Here is a 22766-nt window from a genome sequence, read left to right on the forward strand (position 1 = left end):
ACATCTGAGTCATAGAACCGTCAGATCTTACCTAGCAGGTGTTTAGCATTTTTTCCTCTGTTTTGCATCCTGAAAGGGATTCATTGTTCTCTGTGCAGGTGATTAAAGCCGCGTTACGAGGGTTACGAAATAGCCGTGTTAGTGATAATTGTCGTAGGTTACCTATTTCAGGAGAAGTTTTCAGACAGATGTCTGACTTACTGGACAAGAACCCCTTTGGAGTACTTCATAGTCTGGTTATCAAAGCGTCCATTTACTTAGCGTTTTATGGTTTCCTTAGACCAGGGGAGTTCACATGCACTACACTAGTTATTTCCTCACTGTCAAACAATTAGTTCCTGACTCTGAAGGGTACACTCTGGTTTTACCTGTCACCAAAACTTCTCAGGTCGGGCCACCTACGAACGTCAGATATTTTCGTACGACCCATCGCTGGTGTCCAGTTAAGGTGTTACATCAGTTATACACTTCTTTGCCAGACCGTAGTCCAGATAGTCCATTGTTACCAATTCCCTCAGTACCGCTGTCCACTTCTCAGTTTGTGTCCCTTGTGCGTCTGTTGGCCACCAGTTTAGGTATCGAACCAGCCTCCATATCCGGACATTCCTTTAGAATAGGCGCAGCTTCGGCGGCTAGCAATAACAAAGTACCCGCTCACATTATACGTAAATTAGGCCGGTGGCGCTCATCTTGTTTTCATAGATATATTCCCAATCCTGAACAAGATATTTCATGTGCTTTTCAGAATTTGGTTTTGTGATTTGTTAATAAAGTTTTCTGAATATATGCTGTTTCTTTGCCCTCTTTCAGGTATACTCTCGACAAGGCGGTCATGGCACATTTCAGACCGTTTGGGTACTTCAGGGGTTGTATGTGGCGATAAGTAAACTCGGTGTACTGTGGCCCTGACCACAAGTTTTAAGGCCAATATGTTGGCCTGTATTTGTGGGAGGGGCCTATTGCCCTTATAACCGGCGCATTACCATGGGGGAGCAGCGCTTTGTTCCGAGCTTACTCTCCCGGCCCACCCTCTTTTCTACCTTACACAGGCAGGGTATGCCCTCTTTCAGGTATACTCTCGACGAGGCGGTCGTGGCACATTTCAGACCGTTTGGGTACTTCAGGGGTTGTATGTGTCGATAAGTTAACTCGGTGTACTGTGGCCCTGACCACAAATATATATATATATATATATATATATATATACACTCATTTTGAAAAATAAAAAAGACAACATCACAAAAATATATGTAGACTTTTTCATAATTTCCTAGAGACTTTTGGCCGCAATGTTTTTGACTTAATAAATGCTTTAACCACCTCAGCCCCCAGTGCTTAAACACCCTGAAAGACCAGGCCACTTTTTACACTTCTGACCTACACTACTTTCACCGTTTATTGCTCGGTCATGCAACTTACCACCCAAATGAATTTTACCTCCTTTTCTTCTCACTAATAGAGCTTTCATTTGGTGGTATTTCATTGCTGCTGACATTTTTACTTTTTTTGTTATTAATCGAAATTTAACGATTTTTTTGCAAAAAAATGACATTTTTCACTTTCAGTTGTAAAATTTTGCAAAAAAAACGACATCCATATAGAAATTTTGCTCTAAATTTATAGTTCTACATGTCTTTGATAAAAAAAAAATGTTTGGGTAAAAAAAAAATGGTTTGGGTAAAAGTTATAGCGTTTACAAACTATGGTACAAAAATGTGAATTTCCGCTTTTTGAAGCAGCTCTGACTTTCTGAGCACCTGTCATGTTTCCTGAGGTTCTACAATGCCCAGACAGTACAAACACCCCACAAATGACCCCATTTCTGAAAGTACACACCCTAAGGTATTCGCTGATGGGCATAGTGAGTTCATAGAACTTTTTATTTTTTGTCACAAGTTAGCGGAAAATGATGATTTTTTTTTTTTTTTCTTACAAAGTCTCATATTCCACTAACTTGTGACAAAAAATAAAAACTTCCATGAACTCACTATGCCCATCAGCGAATACCTTGGGGTCTCTTCTTTCCAAAATGGGGTCACTTGTGGGGTAGTTATACTGCCCTGGCATTCTAGGGGCCCAAATGTGTGGTAAGGAGTTTGAAATCAAATTCTGTAAAAAATGACGAGTGAAATCCGAAAGGTGCTCTTTGGAATATGGGCCCCTTTGCCCACCTAGGCTGCAAAAAAGTGTCACACATCTGGTATCCCCGTACTCAGGAGAAGTTGAGGAATGTGTTTTGGGGTGTCTTTTTACATATACCCATGCTGGGTGAGATAAATATCTTGGTCAAATGACAACTTTGTATAAAAAAATGGGAAAAGTTGTCTTTTGCCAAGATATTTCTCTCACCCAGCATGGGTATATGTAAAATGACACCCCAAAACACATTCCCCACCTTCTCCTGAGTACGGAGATACCAGATGTGTGACACTTTTTTGCAGCCTAGGTGGGCAAAGGGGCCCATATTCCAAAGAGCACCTTTCGGATTTCACTCGTCATTTTTTACAGAATTTGATTTCAAACTCCTTACCACACATTTGGGCCCCTAGAATGCCAGGGCAGTATAACTACCCCACAAGTGACCCCATTTTGGAAAGAAGACACCCCAAGCTATTCCGTGAGGGGCATGGCGAGTTCCTAGAATTTTTTATTTTTTGTCACAAGTTAGTGGAAAATGATGATTTTTTTTTTTTTTTTTTTTTCATACAAAGTCTCATATTCCACTAACTTGTGACAAAAAATAAAAACTTCCATGAACTCACTATGCCCATCAGCGAATACCTTGGGGTCTCTTCTTTCCAAAATGGGGTCACTTGTGGGGTAGTTATACTGCCCTGGCATTCTAGGGGCCCAAATGTGTGGTAAGGAGTTTGAAATCAAATTCTGTAAAAAATGACGAGTGAAATCCGAAAGGTGCTCTTTGGAATATGGGCCCCTTTGCCCACCTAGGCTGCAAAAAAGTGTCACACATGTGGTATTGCCGTACTCAGGAGAAGTTGAGGAATGTGTTTTGAGGTGTCTTTTTACATATACCCATGCTGGGTGAGATAAATATCTTGGTCAAATGACAACTTTGTATAAAAAAATGGTAAAAGTTGTCTTTTGCCAAGATATTTCTCTCACCCAGCATGGGTATATATAAAATGACACCCCAAAACACATTCCCCACCTTCTCCTGAGTACGGAGATACCAGATGTGTGACACTTTTTTGCAGCCTAGGTGGGCAAAGGGGCCCATATTCCAAAGAGCACCTTTCGGATTTCACAGGTCATTTTTTGCTGAATTTGATTTCAAACTCCTTACCACACATTTGGGCCCCTAGAATGCCAGGGCAGTATAACTACCCCACAAGTGACCCCATTTTGGAAAGAAGAGACCCCAAGGTATTCGCTGATGGGCATAGTGAGTTCATGAAAAAAAATTTTTTTTGTCACAAGTTAGTGGAATATGAGACTTTGTATGAAAAAAAAAAAAAAAAAAAAAAATCATCATTTTCCACTAACTTGTGACAAAAAATAAAAAATTCTAGGAACTTGCCATGCCCCTCACGGAATACCTTGGGGTGTCTTCTTTCCAAAATGGGGTCACTTGTGGGGCAGTTATACTGCCCTGGCATTTTCCAGGGGCCCTAATGTCTGGTAAGTAGGTAAATGACCTGTGAAATCTGAAAGGTGCTCTTTGGAATGTGGGCCCCTTTGCCCAGCTAGGCTGCAAAAAAGTGTCACACATCTGGTATCTCCGTACTCAGGAGAAGGTAAGGAATGTGTTTTGGGGTGTCATTTTACATATACCCATGCTGGGTGAGAGAAATATCTTGGCAAAAGACAACTTTTCCCATTTTTTTTATACAAAGTTGGCATTTGACCAAGATATTTATCTCACCCAGCATGGGTATATGTAAAATGACACCCCAAAACATATTCCCCAACTTCTGCTGAATACGGAGATACCACATGTGTGACACTTTTTTGCAGCCTAGGTGGGCAAAGGGGCCCAAATTCCTTTTAGGAGGGCATTTTTAGACATTTGGATACCAGACTCCTTCTCACGCTTTGGGGCCCCTAAAATGCCAGGGCAGTATAAATACCCCACATGTGACCCCATTTTGGAAAGAAGACACCCCAAGGTATTCAATGAGGGGCATGGCGAGTTCATTGAAAAAAAAAAATTTTGGCACAAGTTAGCGGAAATTGATTTTTTGGATTTTGTTCTCACAAAGTCTCCCTTTCCGCTAACTTGGGACAAAAATTTCAATCTTTCATGGACTCAATATGCCCCTCAGCGAATACCTTGGGGTGTCTTCTTTCCAAAATGGTGTTATTTGTGGGGTGTTTGTACTGCCCTGGCATTTGAGGGTCTCCGCAATCATTACATGTATGCCCAGCATTAGGAGTTTCTGCTATTCTCCTTATATTGAGCATACGGGTAATGAGATTTTTTTTTTCCGTTCAGCCTCTGGGCTGAAAGAAAAAAATGAACGGCACAGATTTCTTCATTCGCATCGATCAATGTGGATGAAAAAATCTCTGCCAAAAAAAGAAAAAGGAGGGGAAAGGCGTCTGCCAGGACATAGGAGCTCCGCCCAACATCCATACCCACTTCAGCTCGTATGCCCTGGCAAACCAGATTTCTCCATTCACATCAATCGATGTGGATGAATAAATCATTGCCGGGATTTTTTTTTTTTATATATACAAAGTGTTTGCCAAAGTATATGAACACCGCCACCTCCTCAGCTCATATGCCTCGGCAAACATATCTTTTACTGCTGAGGAGAAATCTCGTCTTGCAGCGCCGCATACACCGACTTGCGTGTAATCTGACAGCAGCACAATGCTTCTGTCCGAATGCACATCAGTGCTGCAGCTGGTCGATCGGTTGGTCCACCTGGAAGGTAAAAAAAACAAAACAAAAAAGAAAAAACCAGGCCGCAAAGCAATAACTTTATTAACTTTAGAACAGAACATATTAACTTTTTTAAACTTTTTTAACTTTTTTACTTACCGGTAATTTTTTTTTTGTTTAGTTTTTTTTACCTTTATAGAACAAACCTCTCCTTCCCCATGGGACAATGTGCAAAGCGCAAATCGCCCAAAGATGTGGCGAAGTACGTTATGCACTTTATCCCAGGTGAAAGGAGAGGTTTGCAGCAGCTGAGAGTAAAAGGGCCCTAATAGCCCTGTGTGCCTGTCCTGTGAGATGCAATCCCTATGCTAGGTGTACCTGTGTGTGGTACTTCCGGAAACACTCTCCATAGCATAGGGCAGGGTGGTCAGCACAGTCAGGACAGAAATAGCGGGTGTCACGCCTTATTCCACTCCTGCTACAGACACGACATCTTTTTCGGGGTGACGGTTGGGTTGAGGTACCAGGAACGACACTGGGGAAATGTCGCTCGTGTAGACGGCTAACTACACTGGGGGATGGGGCCACGGAACCTCCTGGGTAAAGGAGGTTCTCGATGATCTCTTCCTGGAATTTGAGGAAAGATCGTGTTCTCCCAGCCTTACTGTAGAGAACAAAACTATTGTACAGCGCCAATTGAATTAAATATACAGACACCTTCTTATACCAGCGTCTGGTTCTGCGGGAAACTAAATACGGAGACAACATCTGGTCATTGAAGTCCACCCCTCCCATGAGCGCATTATAGTCGTGGACACAGAGGGGCTTTTCAATGACACGGGTTGCTCGCTCAATTTGGATTGTCGTGTCTGCGTGAATGGAGGAGAGCATGTAAACGTCACGCTTGTCTCTCCATTTCACCGCGAGCAGTTCTTCGTTACACAAGGCAGCCCTCTCCCCCCTTGCAAGACGGGTGGTTACAAGCAGTTGGGGGAAGCCCACGCGACTAGTTCGCGCGGTGCCACAGGCGCAAATCCGTTCTAGAAACAAATGCCTAAAGAGGGCCACACTTGTGTAAAAATTGTCCACATAAAGATGGTACCCCTTGCCGAATAAGGGTGACACCAAGTCCCAGACTGTCTTCCCACTGCTCCCCAGGTAGTCAGGGCAACCGACCGGCTCCAGGGTCTGATCTTTTCCCTCATAGACACGAAATTTGTGGGTATAGCCTGTGGCCCTTTCACAGAGCTTATACAATTTGACCCCATACCGGGCACGCTTGCTTGGGATGTACTGTTTGAAGCCAAGGCGCCCGGTAAAATGTATTAGGGACTCGTCTACGCAGATGTTTTGCTCGGGGGTATACAAATCTGCAAATTTCTGGTTGAAATGGTCTATGAGGGGCCGAATTTTGTGGAGCCGGTCAAAAGCTGGGTGGCCTCTGGGACGGGAGGTGGTGTTGTCGCTAAAATGCAGGAAACGGAGGATGGCCTCAAATCGTGCCCTGGACATAGCAGCAGAGAACATGGGCATGTGATGAATCGGGTGCGTTGACCAATATGACCGCAATTCATGCTTTTTTGTCAGGCCCATGTTGAGGAGAAGGCCCAAAAAAAATTTAATTTCGGAAACTTGGACTGGTTTCCACCGGAAAGGCTGGGCATAAAAGCTTCCCGGGTTGGCGGATATAAATTGTGTGGCATACTGGTTGGTCTCTGCCACGACTAAGTCCAAGAGCTCCGCAGTCAAGAACAGCTCAAAAAATCCCAGGGCCGAACCGATTTGAGCCGTCTCAACCCGAACTCCAGACTGGGCGGTGAAAGGGGGAACTACAGGTGCGGCTGAAGTTGGTGACTGCCAATCAGGGTTTGCCAGCACCTCAGGGATTCTAGGGGCTCTACGGGCCTGTCTTTGCGGTGGCTGCGACGGGGTAACTAGTGCACGTGCCACCGTACCAGCTTCAACTGCCCTTCTGGTGCTCGCCACGTCACCATGTTGTACGGCAGTGCTGGTACTAGGTCCAGGGAGGGCTGCGCTGCTGGTGTATGCCTCACCACGTGATCCGGCAGCGACAGCCCCACTCTGCTGCTCTTGAAGCGGATCCTGCATAACCTGTGGTCTAGCGACATGGGGCCGGGTACGCCTGGTGCTGCCAGGGACCTCCACCTCCTCGTCCGAACTTTGGGTCAGAGAGCCACTGCTTTCCACAGGTTCATATTCTGACCCGCTAGATTCATCAGATGAGGGTTCCCACTCCTCATCCGACTGGGTCAGAATCCTGTAGGCCTCTTCAGAAGAATACCCCCTGTTTGACATTTTGGACTACTAAATTTAGGGGTATTCCCTGAGACTACCCAAGAAAAAAAGCAAACCTGTCTTACAAAGGGGAGGCTAGCGAAGTACCGGAGGCCGCTGCGGTTGATAAAAAATATCAAAACTGATTTTTTTATCGCCGCAGTGCGTGTAAAATGAATGTGCAGTGATCAAAAAATATATATTTTTTGTCACTGCGGTGGGGCGGGCGTGGGTGAACGCACGTGTGGGCGACCGATCAGGCCTGATCGGGCAAACACTGCGTTTTGGGTGGAGGGCGAACTAAAGTGACACTAATACTATTATAGATCTGACCGTGATCAGTTTTGATCACTTACAGATACTATAAAAGTACAAATGCTGATTAGCGATACGCTATTCAGCGAATAAAAGTGACTGCGGTGCGGTGGGGTGGGCGCTAACTGACGCTAACTACCTAACCAAGGGGCCTAAACTATCCCTAAAACCTAACAGCCAATACTAGTGAAAAAAAAAAAGTGACAGTTTACACTGATCACTTTTTTTCCTTTCACTGGTGATTGACAGGGGCGATCAAAGGGGTGATCAAAGGGTTAATTGGGGTGCAGGGGGGTGATCTGGGGCTAAGGTGTAGTGTTGGTGCTACTCACAGTTCAGTCTGCTCCTGTGCTGGATCCAACCGACGAAAAGGACCAGCACAGGAGCAGAGAAGCCATATAACAGATCATATTTACTAATATGATCTGTTATATGGCTTGTGATTGGATTTTTTAAAAATCGCCAGCCTGCCAGCCAATGATCGTTGCTGGCAGGCTGGTGACTAACTTGTTCTTTAACTTTTGCCGGCCCGCGATGCGCATGCGCGGGCCGGCTTGGAGCGAAATCTCGCGAGATGACGCGTATATGCGTGACTGTGCGCAGCGCTGCCACCTCCGGAACGCGAATCTGCGTTAGGCGGTCCGGAGGTGGTTAAAAGAGGAGCTGTTGCGTCATGTTTCGGATTGGGTGCATGATACTGATCTTTTCTCTAATAGGGAAGTAGAACAAAATCTGGTAGCTCCATGGAACCTGGTAGCGTGCCTCCACTCTAATTTGGCCGCATTACCCAGGGAAATTAAATCCTCGCTTTTATTGAGAGATACGATAGCAACCTGGAAGGCGGTTAGGAAAACAGCAAATCTGCCTCATGCAATCTCTAAATGGATGCCGCTATGGGGTCATCCAGAATTTCCATCAGGGACTAGTTTGAGACCTTCTGAGTTGTGGATATCTAGGGGTTTGACTAGGGCGGAACATCTGATGCATCAGGGGGAGAAACGCTGGCTGACTCCAAAAGAACTGAAGGAAAAATACGCTTTACCAGATTCCCATTTCTTGCAAATAATGCAGATTGTGGGTTTCTGCTCACATAGATTACGTGATCTATCGAGAGAGGCGACCAAAAACTCCTTTGATGAGATCCTTAGTTTCTCTCCCCAAACAGTCTCCCTCTCTAGGCTGTACAGGGCCTTTTCAGGAAACTTCACAAAAGCCAAGGTTTCCACTCTTTTTAAGAAGTGGGAGCACATCACTATGGATGATGAGATTGGGGTGAAGATCCTGGAAGGTTGGAGTAAGGTGCGTCAGTGCGTGATTGGTGAGATTTGGCGTGAAACGTTTTTTAGAATGATGCATCGGGCAATTTATGGATTTAACTTTCCAGCCTCTCCCCAGTTTCCAGACCGTATCACACATTGTCCTAATTGTAAAATGGCTGCTACGGATTTCTGGCATGGCATCTGGACATGTCCTGAGGTAATCAAATTTTGGATCGCTGTGATTGAATATATCAAGACTAACTGGTTGGTGGAATTACCTATGGAACCTCAGACCTTGGTTTTTCATTATATCCGTATGGAGAACCCAACTAAGATACCGATTTTATTACACTCGGTTTTGTTGGTAGCCAAAAGGGTCTTGCTCCAGAGATGGCTTACAGATACCATGCCGGACATTCCTGCTGTGATTTCTGAATTGAAAGTACTTTTAGGATATGAAAGGATTGAAGCATCTAGGCACAAAGAAAGTTCAGCTTCCAAATTCTTTAATAAGTGGCGCACTTTTGTTTTGGCACACTACAGTATGGTAGAAGTTAGAGAATTGGTTAAACCCTTTCAGTACACTACATGGTATCTTTAAGCATCTCTAAGTAATACTCTGGGACCCCTGGCAGTATAGGCCTGCCTCCCTCCCCCCCCCCCTATATCTCTCTCCCTTACCCTTCTTCCCTTTCTTTTCTTTATTATTTCTGTCTCCTAACACTTTTGAATTAAAAATAAAAAATGCAGTCAGATTCATGTATATTAAACTTATGATCCTTAAAGTTACTATATGTGACTCCCTGACTTCCTTCAGAAGCAAGGGGGAGAAAGCGTGCTTAATGTATGTTATGCGGGATCATGACCTTTGCCTTGTATTTTGTGAATCTGCTTCAAATAAACAGAATTTAAAAAAAAAAAAAAAAAAGAGGAGCTGTCACCTCTCCTAACACGTCTGTTTTATCAACTACTAATTCCCCATGTAATTAAAGTTCTGGTGCATCTATACTTATGACTCTATGGCTGGGTTCACACGGGCATTGTGGGAAAAGATGCGGGTGCGTTGCGGGAAAATGCACAATTTTTCCACGCGAGTGCAAAGCATTTTAATGCGTTTTGCACGTGCGTGAGAACAATCGGCATGTTTGGTACCCAGACCCGAACCCGGACTTCTTCAAAGAAGTGTTGTGTACATTTTATGATTTTCCCTTATAACATGGAAAATCTAGGTTTAGACAAAAGTTTCTTAGTCCAAAGAGAGGGCATGGCTTAATGGAAAAGGGGCGTGGCTTGTGGGTAAACTGTCTGCCAAAATTGCACCACAATTCTGGTGTAAAATTTTGTTTTACAAGTAAGCTTATACAGGGATGCCTAACCTGTGGTTCTCCAGCTGTTGTAAAACTACAACTCCCACCATGCCCTGCTGTAGGCTGATAGCTGTAGGCTGTCCGGGCATGCTGGGAGTTGTAGTTTTGCAACAGCTGGAGGGCCGCAGGTTGGGCATCCATGATTTAAAACATAACATTGTTATTGCCTGCAGCTTTCACTAGAGGGCACTCAGTACATTTGGTTTTACTATTTAGCTCAATGGCCCAGATTTACTAGTCCTGTAATCCGGCCATCTAGACCCGCACAAGATTTATCACAGGGGCTCAGGCTGGATGATAAATGTGCTGCAGGGACGGACACTTTTCTTTGACTCTATACCTGCTATTAGTCAGCTTTCTTTGATATTTATGTCAGAATTGTGGCGCCCTTTTGGTATACGGCCATTGCCGTCTACAGCACAAGATATGAAGGACTGTGCCATATACCTGCATGTTACTGCTGCAGCCTGTAAACAAATAGAACATGGCGGACCAGCTGCGTGAAAATGGCGCAGCAGAAGGAGATGAGAATATACTACCTTGGACAACCCCTTGAAAATAAATGCCTGCCTTGGAATACTATATTGTGTTATTAGTGTAGTACTGCTGCACAATCCTCAGCAAAATCCACATGTAAGGCCATGTCCACACAGAGAATTTCCCAGGTGGTTTTTGCAGCAGCTGCATTTTCCGCGGACAGCGCACGTACCCAATGATCTGAATGTGTCTGTTCACACCTCAGTATATTTTTTTACTGACCACGGGTCAGTGAAAACAAATCACGGAGACATGCACTACTTCTGTGATACGGACGGACCAAACACGACCATTATGATCTATGGGTCTGTGAAAATAACGGATACAACATCAGTGTTGTGTCCGTGTTTGGTCTGTTTTTCACTGACCACTGATAGGAAATGCTCTGGAAATTAATTTTCAGCCTAAGGCACACAAACGTATTTTCTTTCCGTGTCCGTTCGTTGTTTTCTTTTTGTGGACTGTATGTGGAACCATTCATTTAAATGGATACTCCGTGTGCATTCCGTATTTCCGTTCCGCCAAAAAGTAGAACATGTCCCATTAATGTCCGCATTACGTGCAAGGATAGGACTGTTCTATTAGGGGACAGCTGTTCCGTTACGCAAAATACGGAATGCACACGGACATCATCCGTATTTTTTGTAGAGCGCAAAATATATACGGTTGTGTGCATGAGCCCTAGCAGTGTTCGTGGAATACGGATGACACACAGAGGGCAAAAAATATGGAAATGCGGATCCTTCATGGATGAAATACAGACAAAAGTTAACGAGTCCTATGGATGTGTGCTCACGGCTGTGTAAACACAGAAATTTTGCGGTAGAACCCTCATCAAAAATTCCATGTGTTTTCTGGGATTTTTTTCCATATTATTTTTCACTTTAAACAGATTTTGTTGTGCGGATTTTGACACAGATTTTAAAGGGTTATTCCAGTAGGTACAAGGTATCCCCTATACCCAGGATAGGGGATAACTATCAGATTGGTGGGGGTCCTACCGCTGGGAACCCCACCGATCACAAGAACGGGAGCCTCGTACCCCCTGCAGACTCCCTGCTGCTCCCCTAAAATGACCCAAGAGGTCGGTCGCACGTGCACGGCCGCTCCATTCATTTCTTTGGGAGTTCCAGAGATAGCAGAGTACAGTGCTCTCCTATCTCCGGAACTCCCATAGAAATGAATAGAGCGTTTGTGCATATGTGCGGGAAGCAAAAAGGGGCCTGCAGAGGGTACAAGGCCCCATTCTCATGATCGGTGGGGATCCCAGCGGCAGGACCCCCACCAATCTGATAGTTATCCCTTACCCTGTGTATAGGGTGATACCCTGTACCTACCAGAATACCCCTTTAATGTGGTTTGTAGACCTCCCATCAATTTCAATGGTACTCTGAACCAAGACTGAACATTTTCCCCTCAACAAAGTGCATTTTCAATATGCGCGAGGAAAGAAAATGCTTTCTATGAACTACAGCGTGGATTTCCCATCAAAATTCTGCTCGGATTGTGAATAGGGCCTCAGGCACAGGAACGTATTTCCTTTCTGTGTCTGCAAATCCACAAAAAAAACGGATGACATCCGTATTCCATCCGTTTTTGTTTTTTTTGCGGATCCATTGTAACAATGCCTAAAACGGACTAAAGCGGGGCTACGGAACGGACATACTGATGCGGACAGCACACAGTGTGCTGTTCGCATTTTTTGCGGACCCATTGAAATGAATGGGTCCACATCCTATCAGCAAAAAAAACGGAACGGACACGGAAACAAACAACGTTCATGTGCATGTAGCCTTACTCCATGTGCATTCCGTTTCCGTATGTCCTTTCAACAAAAAAATAGAACATGTGCTATTATAGTCCGCATTACGGAGAAGGATAGGACTGTTTTATTAGGGGCCAGCTGTTCCGTTTCGCAAAATACGGAATGCACACAGACGTCATCCGTATATGTTGCGGATCAGTTTTTTTGCGGACCGCGAGATGCATACGTTCATGGGGCCTTAGGCTATGGCCACAGTAGAATTGCTGGTGGAAAGGAAGGTGGATGAGATTTTATATATCACTGAGGGCAACTTCTAAGGGTGGGTTCACACGGGCGTTGCGGGAAAATGTGCGGGTGCGTTGCGGGAACACCCGCGATTTTTCCGCGTGAGTGCAAAACATTGTAATGCGTTTTGCACTCGCGTGAGAAAACTTCACAGAAGTTCGGGCTTGGGATCGGTGTTCTGTAGATTGTATTATTTCCATCACCATGGTAAAAGATCATGTGATGGATCATGTGATGACCGGAGTGACGTCACCAAAGGTCCTTTACCTGTAATTAATGCTCACCACAGGTCCTGTTCAGCAAAGGAGACAGAAGGAGATGCCGGGCCGCGATCAAGTGGACTAAGGGTGAGTTAAATTATTATTATTATTTTTTAACCCCTCCAGCGCTGTTTTACTATGCATTCTGTATTCAGAATTCTATTATTTTCCCTTATAAAATAATAATGATCCGGTCTCCTTCCCGATCATCTCATAGCAACCGTGCGTGAAAATCGCACCACATCCGCACTTGCTTGCGGATGCTTGCGATTTTCACGCAGCCCCATTCACTTCTATGGGGCCTGCGTTGCGTGAAAAACGCAGAATATAGAGCATGCTGCGATTTTCACGCAACGCACAAGTGATGTGTGAAAATCACCGCTCATGTGAACAGCCCCATAGAAATGAATGGGTCGGTATTCAGTGCGGGTGCAATGCGTTCACCTCACGCATCGCATCCGCGCGGAATACTCGCCTGTGTGAAAGGGGCCTAAAGCTTAACTTTTATTCTACATATATAAAATAACAAAGAAATATGTTCGGTCCAAACTGGACCCTGATAATCATAGTACAAAAAGCTGTCAATACAATGGACGGTTAGCACAAATAGGACAGTATTATAAAAATGGGGACAGAGGATTAGAATATCGGATATCTGTCCCTACTCTTGCCCTTAAGGGTCCATTCACACGTCCGGAAGTGTTTTGCAGATCCGCAAAACATGGACACCAGCAATGTGCATTCCGCAATTTGCGGACTGCACATCGCCAGCACTATAATAGAAAATGCGGACAAGAATAGGACATGTTCTATTTTTTTTGCGGAAACGGAAGCACGAATGCGGATCCGCAAATGCGGATGCGGACAGCACATTCAGGCCCCATTGAAAATGAATGGGTCTGCACCCTTTTTTGCAAAATTGGGGAACGGATGCGGACCCATTTTGCGGACGTGTGAATGGACCCTAAAAAAACCTGCTCAGCCCAGAGATGCACCTTGATGGGTCCACGTTCCTGGGCTAACCTGTCCTTATATAGCCCTATCACTTTCTGACACACCATGCAATGTCCAATCCCATTTCCCCTTATAGATAATCAAAGGTTTATCATAGGACTCAAAGCAGCAGTATGGTAGGTTGCCATATACAGAAAAACAGAAAAGAATGATAAATCAAATAATACTGGAGCGCCCCAGACCAGCAAACATCTGTAACGAGGTGAAGGATATATGCCTATAAAATAGACAAGCTTGATATATATCCACTACATATTAGCTAGTATAAGCATCGCTATATAAGACAAAAAACGTAGCTGATTCGGTTGGATCTCGAAGTCACTCCTCTCACAGATGTAGGATGCGCGGCTGGGGGGCTCCAGGGGGGCAAAATAACAGCTCCACAAAACCATATCAGTCCTCGTGTGTCCACAGAGGACTGATATGGTTTTGATATGATATGATATGGCTTTGTGATATGCATAATACTCTGCTACGTTTGTAAGAATAATAAAACATTTATTTATTTTATTTTTGTTGGTGGTTCTTCACTATTTGCGCAATTTAGAAAACGACCCTAATCCACCATCAATGGGAGAACAAATATGAAATAAATAATAATAAAATAAAAAAAATCTGCATCATGGCACAAAAAAACAAAAAACAACTGACACGTAAGATCCTGCCACAATTTCCGTTGGAAACCATTGCAGGTGGCCACTAAGGGATAGTCCCACTGAATGGGGCTAAATCTGCATGAGCGGATGGTGGTGATGGTAAAAAGTCCAAGGGTCAGCGACAGATGTGCTGGGTCTGCGTAACCTTATTATTGCGAGATACAGATGCCCCTCCAGCATTAATGAAGACCAGAGCCAATGAATGGGTTAATAATTGAACGTAGTTCCAGCCATAAGCCAACTTAAGTAAGAAAACGGCAGGGGTCTGAGTAATGATTGAATGAGAAATCTACAGTCACTCACCAAATGCTGGCGCTCGGACTGCTGCCAACGGCTGAGAGACAAGGTCAAACCTAAATGGCTTCTAATGCAAAAAGATGACTCTGTATCGGTGGAGAAACTCCTGCAGAACCTTCCTCCATGACAGTCTATGAATGGGGTGTCCAGCAATTAGCTAAGGGAGTCTGTCACCTCGAAATCGGCTTCATAGTAAGCATGCCGCCATGTAAGAGCTTTCTTGTAGAATCTGGATCTAATCTCGAGAAATGCTTCATTTTCATGCAAATAAGTTTTTGGGTGCACCGTGGGCAGGGCTGCTCCTTTTGGTGCACCACTTCTCAACAGTAATGGCACCTAGCACCTCCCACTCTTGTCTGGTTGACAGCCCCTTAAGATTTTTAGAGCTGATAGCAATGACACAGGAGATGCCAGTTGCACCAAACGGAGTGGCCCTGCCCACAGTGCACCGAAAACCTTAGGCCTCATGCACACGACCGCAGTTCGGGTCCGCATCCGAGCCGCAGTTTTTGCGGCTCAGGTACGGACCTATTCACTTCAATGGGGCCGCAAAAGATGTGGACAGCACTCCGTGTGCTGTCCGCATCCTTTGCTCCGTTCCGTGGCCCCGCAAAAAAAATATAGCATGTCCTATTCTTGTCCGTTTTGCGGACAAGAATAGGCATGTCTACAATGGGCCGCCCGTTCCGTTCCGCAAATTGCGGAAGGCACACGTACGGCTTCCTTTTTTTCCGGATCCGCGGTTTGCAGACCGCAAAAAACGGAACGGTCGTGTGCATGAGGCCTTATCTGCACAAAAATAAAAATGTATTTCCCAGGATTAGAGGAACGGATTTCACAAGCAAAGATATGATCATGCTTTGGGGCACATACCCTACATGGTGGTATGCTTACTGTGACCGACTCCTCTGTCTGTTAACCCCTTGGCACCACAGGCAGTTTTTGTCATTAACATTATTAACATTCACAATAGGTCATCAGTATCTGATCAGTGAGGGTCAGACACCCGCCGATCAGTTGTTTGAGAAGGCACTGGTGTTTGTAGTAGTGCCGCGGCCTTCTCACTGCTTTCCCTAGGCCGAGGGGCGACACGTTCATCAGTCACATGGGCCAGGCGCAGCTCAGCCCCACTGAAGTGAATGTGTTATCAAGCACAACGGCTATACAATGTATAGCGCTGTGCACGGTGAGCAGGGGAAGGCCGCGGCACTCAAAACTGCGCCAATGCCTTCTCAAAGAGGAACCCCAGTGATCAGATACTGATGACCTATCCAGAGGACAGATCATCAGTATTAAAGTTACCCTTTAAACTTCATGACCTCCCATCATGTACAATGTACATGTTATGTTGTGAAGTTCATACACTATTTTCATCAAAGATGGCAGCATGATGGCTCAGTGGTTGGCACTTTTTCCTTACAAGGACCTGAGGCAACATCTGCATGTTGTATGTTCCTCCCATGTTTTACCTCCCATATACCAAAAGCAAATGAGGGCCAATCGCCAATCTCTGTACAGCGCCGTGGAATATAACAGCACCATATATAAAGGCTTTTACATGACACACCGAACAGAACATAAAGCCCGGTCCGGACGGATCAGACACCAGTTGATCTTGGGCTGTCTGATCTTCTCTGTCAATCCGTCTTCATGAAGATCACTCGAACATGTAGTGAAAAAGGAATGGCCTGCCTAATGGTATATGCAATGTAGGGTCCCTATTGCCTCTAGAGAAATAGCCACACTTGCTGGGTATTGGGGCAGCTGCCTTGAAAACTGCCCCACCAGGCAGGTAGCAGTGTCCCGCCATGTAGCATTTGCTTGATCCTTACTCCAGTACTCAGGGTACTTTCACACCAGCGTTTTTCTTTTCCAGCATTGAGTTCCGTCATAGGGGCTCAATACTGGAAAAGAACTGATCGCAGTTTTATCCCCATGCATTCTGAATGGAGAGAAATCCGTTCAGGATGCATCAGGATGTCTTCAGTTCAGTCACTGAACAGCGTTTTGGATGGAGGAAATACCGAAGCATGCTGCGGTATTATCTCCGTCCATAATTCCGGATCAGTTGCCGGAATGCCGAATTGGCATTAATTTACATTGAAATGTATTAGTGCCGGATCCGGCATTAAAAATACCGCAATGCCGGATTTGTCCTTTCCGGTCTGCGTATGCGCAGACCTTTAAAAATTTGAAAAAAATTGAAACTGATCAGTTTGTCCGTATGACAAACGGAGAGATGGATCAGTTCTTGCAATGCATTTGTGAGACTGATCCGGATCCGTCTACAAATGCTGTCCGTTTGCATGCAGATTGCCGGATCCGGCAGGCAGTTCTGGCGACGGAACTGCTTGCCGGATCACTCTGCCGCAAGTGTGAAAGAAGCCTTATCCATGCACATTAGTAATGTCCAACAGAACCGTCTGAACCGAGCACAGGATCACACAGGATTAGCTTAGAATTAACCAGGTATGGACATATTAAACTCTTGCATTTAAAACCGTCACCACGAGTGCAGTGTAAAAGAATACCTGTCAGTCTGGCAGGCAACAATGGCAGTGCCATGAGCCGGAATCACTGCCATCTTAAATTTTGACAGCTTAGACAAGACTTGACGTGACAAATTTATCACAGGGGCTCACACTCTTTAGACAAAGAAAAGCAGGGCCAGCTCCCACCGCACACGCACTCTGGTCACAATTTTCGGTGCAGCGAGGAGAATCCAAGATCAGCTGCAAGAAAAAACGAAGGCTTCTGGAAATGGACGAAAAGTCTCGAGCACTCCCCATTATCGTTAGCCAGAGCCAAAAGATGCTTACACGTTTCAAACGAGAGGATGAGAGAACTTAAATATATATACATACGTATGTCTGGGCCCCTCACACTGAATCTATTTATCTGGCTTCCCACTCCCTGCGCCGTTTCTGGTCCCCGCACCGCCGCTGCAGCTTCTCCCCGTGCGCCGATGAAAACATCCGGTGTCAGGGGGGAGCGGCCAATGGCAGGCGGGGACGAGTCTCCCTAGCGTCATCCGCGATGCTAGGGAGGCTCGTAACCCTCCCCGCCTGCCATTGGCTGCTTTCCCCTGACACCGGATGTTTATATTGACGCACGGTGAGAAGCTGCAGCGGCGGTGCGGGGACCAGGAGCGGCGCAGGGAGCGGAGCCAGGTAATTATATTCATTGTGAGGGGCCGGGCATATGGGGGACATTTTTATAGTGTTGGATAACCCCTTTCTGTACAGCCTCAGGAGGGAAGTGTGCTCAATAAGAAGCCAAACACAAGAACAAGGGGCACATTCTGAAATTAGCTGGGGGTAAGATCAGGAGCGATGTCAGAAAATATTATTTTACTGAAAAGTGGATGAAGCTTGGAACAAACCTCCAGCAGATGTGGCTGGGAAATCTACAGTAAGTGAATTTAAACTTTAAACATACGACTAGCCTAAGATAAAAAAAATAAAAAATAATAATATAAGGGCAGACTAGAAGGACCAGGTGGCCTTTTTTCTGCAGTCAATCTTATGTTTCAGTTTTTTATGTTTCTAAGTTTTTCTTAGTCATAGCAGAGGCTTGTTGTCTACAATGTGCATTACAAACCACATCCTGCTCCAGGTGTCGGGGCCTGATTACATTAACCCTCTCTAAACCAAAAGTAACAGCTAATACAAGACAAAATACATATTAGAGACATTCTCACAATACAAAATGCAAGTTAGGCTACTTTCACACTTGTGTTCAGAGCGGGTCCGTCTGATGTCTGCACAGACGGATCCGCTCCTATAATGCAGACGTTTGGATCCGTTCAGAACGGATCTGTCTGCATTATAGTTTAAAAAAAATTCTAAGTGTGAAAGTAGTTTCGACGAATCTGTCCAGACTTTGAAAGTCAATGGGGGACGGATCCGTTTGAAAATTGAGCCATACTGTGTCAACTTCAAACGGATCCGTCCCCATTGACTTACATTGTGAGTCTGGACGGATCCGTTTGCCTCCGCACGGCCAGGCGGACACCCGAACGCTGCAAGCAGCGTTCAGGTGTCTGCTTGCTGAGCGGAGGCTGAACGCTGCCAGACTGGTGCATTCTGAGCGGATCCGCATCCACTCAGAATGCATTGGGGCAGTACGGATGCGTTCGGGGCCGCTTATGAGACCCTTCAAACGGAGCTCACAAGCGAAGCCCCGAACGCTAGTGTGAAAGTAGCCTTACTGGCTGCAGTGGCATCACACCAGATGTTGACAGAGGGGGACCTGAGCACTGCAGCAGGGGTGAAGAGAGGTAGCCTGGACCCAATGGTGGGGAGCCGGTAAATATGACCATAAGAGGATCTGCTGAAAGACTCCTGGAAGATGAACAAACCTCTTAAATCCATATTTAATTGGCAAACTACATACTGAATCAGATAGTCAATAAAAATATAGAAAGTACAAAAGTGTATTCGTACCCGGTATCCAAATTTAGGATCCAGAAAGCCTCCCTGGTATGCAGTTTATGTTCCCAATTGTGAATTCCGCGTCTTGGCGGTTTTCTATAGTACATCAAGGTTATGTCGATACATTACAGGTAATGAGCTCGGAGAAAGTTAGCTTCCCAAGTATAGGTTGTGATTGGGAACATAAATTGCATACCAGGGAGGCTTTCTGGATCCTAAATTTGGATGCCAGTCTCCCAACTGGAACGTTTATAATTTGATTACAAGTAGTTGGCCATTTAAAAGGGTTTGCCAAGATTTTACTACTGATGACCTATCCTGTGGAGACACCGGCGCTTCTGTGAGCGCTGCTGCCTTCTCTGTGCTTACCAAGCACAGCACCGTACATTGTATTGTAGCTGTGCTTGGCATTGCGCGAGCCCCATTTATTTTAATAGGGCTTAGCTGCACCTAGGCCACGCGAGCGAGGAACGTGTTGTCAGTGGCTTAAGGAAAGCTACGAGAAGGCAGCGGCGCTACTCCAAGCGCAGGTGCCTTGTCAAACAGCTGATTGACGGGTGTCAATCCAGTAAGTATAACCAGTATGAGGGGCCCGGCCATTTTGGGGGGCATTATAAGGGTTGGATAACTGGTGTCACGGAGGGTGCTGCCACACGTTCAGATATGTTATGCAGTTTTTGAAGCCAAAACCAGAAGTCGATTCAAACAAAGAAAAGTAATATTGGCCCTTAATACTTTCTATCCTTTTTGACCCACACCTGATTTTGGCTCCAAAAACCTGCACATGTGGCAGCATCATAAGAACATTGATCTTCTCGCTCGAAATGCGTAAGCGTCTTTCAGCTGTGGCCTGCTATGTTTTTAACGATTTGACAAGTAGTGGATTTTTTATGGAGTGCTGGAGATTTTTCATCTAGTTCAGACATCTTTAGATGCCATTGTCTACCTTTATGCCTCCTGGTTGGCTTACTTTCAACCAATTTTTGCACCAAAAATTAGGCGAAATATTGCAAATTCAAGCCATGCCCCTTCCCATTGGACCACATTCCCTTTTCCTCTAAGTTACGCCCCTTGTCAAGCAAGACAAAAAAACAATAAACCTGGAGAAAGACATGTACACCAGCTTGATGGCACAAATATGTTGTCACTTTCTTATCAGTAAGAATGCAACCTCTGGAATCCTAAAACTGAAGGCATCTCGATCACCTTTCTTCAAGTGAATGGGGTCGTGTTGCAGTTTCCTGCTCAGCAGGGTGACCAGGATCAGCAAACCAGTGCATGGAAAACGTAGAATTTAGCACTGCAACCCCCTCATTCTGAGGATACATGGATGCCCCACAGGTTTCAGCCCAATCGTAAGCAGCCACCAGATGGTGAACTCTTCTCATGGCCAGTCTTTACAATGACACATACAGCTTACATGTTCACTTACAGATGTAAACTGGATGTTGACAGGATCATCGCAGGATATTTTCTTCTGTAAGTTGTGCAGCTGCTGAACAAACTGAGTGCTCCCAGCATCCATTACTTCTTGGAACTGAAATGCACCTGGAAACTTCTTGTCCAAGACTATAACAATCTTCAGGTCGGGAAGTCTGAAAAACACCAAATAACACAGAATCAAAACCAGACATTTGCTAGATCAGGGATGCCCAACCTGAAGTCCTCCATCTGTTGCAAAACTCCAACTCCCAACATGACCTGATAGCTGTAGGCTGTCCAGGCATGCTGGGAGTAGTAATTTTTCAACAGCTGGAGGGCCACAGATTGGGCATCCCTGTACTAGATGGTGGTGACCAATATACATTCTCCAGCTCTAGCTTACCAATAATAGGTGGACTCTAGAATAGGTCCACCCTCTATCATGTCTTCATCCTATCAGGGCACATTAACAGGGATTTTCTTTATCAGACCTTTCAAAGTTTTTTTTTTCTATGAAAACATTGGCTGTTTATCCAAAGGATAGGCCAGGGATCTGCACCCTTCGGCACGCCAACTGCTGGGAAGCTACAACTCCCAGTATATACACCAGGTACTGAGTCGAGAATCTTAGAGATTACAAACTCCAAATTGCCATCCACCAGGACAGGGGGAGGTGGCAATGGAGATGGTTCCACATATTTCTTTAATAAAGACCTGTGAAACACATAATGGATCTTCCAGGTCTGTGGAAGATCCAGACGAAACGCCACCGGGTTGACAATCGCAGAGATTTTGTAAGCGCCAATAAATCTTGGACCCAATTTCCAAGATGGTACCTTCAGGCTCAGCTTAATGTTTCTAGTGGACAACCACACCGAATCACCCACACAAAGGTCCGCACCAGTCATACATCTCCTGCCAGCCATCCGTTTATATCTTTCACCCATCTTTTCCAAATTAACTTGGATCTTCCGCCAGATAGATGACAAGGCGGAAGAGAATCTCTCCTCTTCTGGCATCCCAGAAGATCTAGTCCCAAAACCATATGCGCCAAAAAATGTCAACTTATCAGTGGACTCCTGTCTACGGTTATTCAAGGCAAATTCGGCTAGAGACAAGAACGAGGACCAGTCATCCTGGTTCTCGGCAACAAAACACCTCATATAGGTCTCCAGGTTTTGGTTAGTGTGCTTTGTCTGACCATTCGACTGGGGATGAAATGCCAAAGAAAAAGACAGTTGAATTTCCAGACGAGAGCAGAACCCCCTCCAAAACCTGGAAACAAAAATTGCGTCCCCCTATCAGACACCACATCAGAGGGAATGCCATGTAGTTTCACAATGTTATCGATAAAAACCTGAGCGAGAGTTTTGGCATTGGGCAAGCTAGGCAACAGTACAAAGTGGGCCATCTTACTGAAGCGGTCCACTACCACCAAAATCACAGTTTTCCCAGAGGAACTCGGTAAATCGGTAATAAAGTCCATGGACAAATGCGTCAAAGGACGAGACAGGATGGGTAAAGGAAGAAGGGATACTGAAGGCCGAGTGTGAGCCACCTTCGCACGTGCACAGGTCTCACAAGCTGTCACATAACCCTCCACACCCTTGCGCAACCCTGGCCACCAGAATCTCCGGGAAATAAGAGCTATGGTGGATTTGCTTCCAGGATGTCCCGCAAGGACCGTATCATGATGTTCCTTGAACACGTTGTATTGCAGTTCAGCAGGAACAAACAACTTGTCTGGAGGACAAGAGTCAGGAGCCTCCTCCTGGGCCCCCAACACCTCCATCTCCAACTCAGGGTATAGAGCAGAAACCACCACCCCATCAGCCAAAATCGGAGCGGGATCCTCTGAATCACTCCCCCCAGGAAAACTACCTGACAACGCATCTGCCTTGACGTTTTTTAACCCCAGGGCGAAAGGTGACCACAAAATTGAACCTAGTAAAAAACAGTGACCATCTAGCCTGTCTAGGCGCTTAGCAGACTTCAAGTAAGCCAAATTCTTGTGG

General features: G+C 45.3%; 1 protein-coding gene across 1 annotated transcript in view; it reads right to left on the reverse strand.

Moving 5' to 3' along the window:
* Positions 1-22766, reverse strand: part of ACSF2 (acyl-CoA synthetase family member 2) — a 183074-nt gene that overhangs the window by 64895 nt on the left and 95413 nt on the right. Inside the window, exon 6 of the mRNA XM_040437968.1 lies at positions 20762-20924. Coding sequence (XP_040293902.1) covers positions 20762-20924 — 163 coding nt within the window. The remainder of the gene's footprint in view (positions 1-20761; positions 20925-22766) is intronic.

This window comes from Bufo bufo, chromosome 6 (genome assembly GCF_905171765.1).
Source record: "Bufo bufo chromosome 6, aBufBuf1.1, whole genome shotgun sequence".
Lineage (NCBI taxonomy): Eukaryota > Metazoa > Chordata > Amphibia > Anura > Bufonidae > Bufo > Bufo bufo.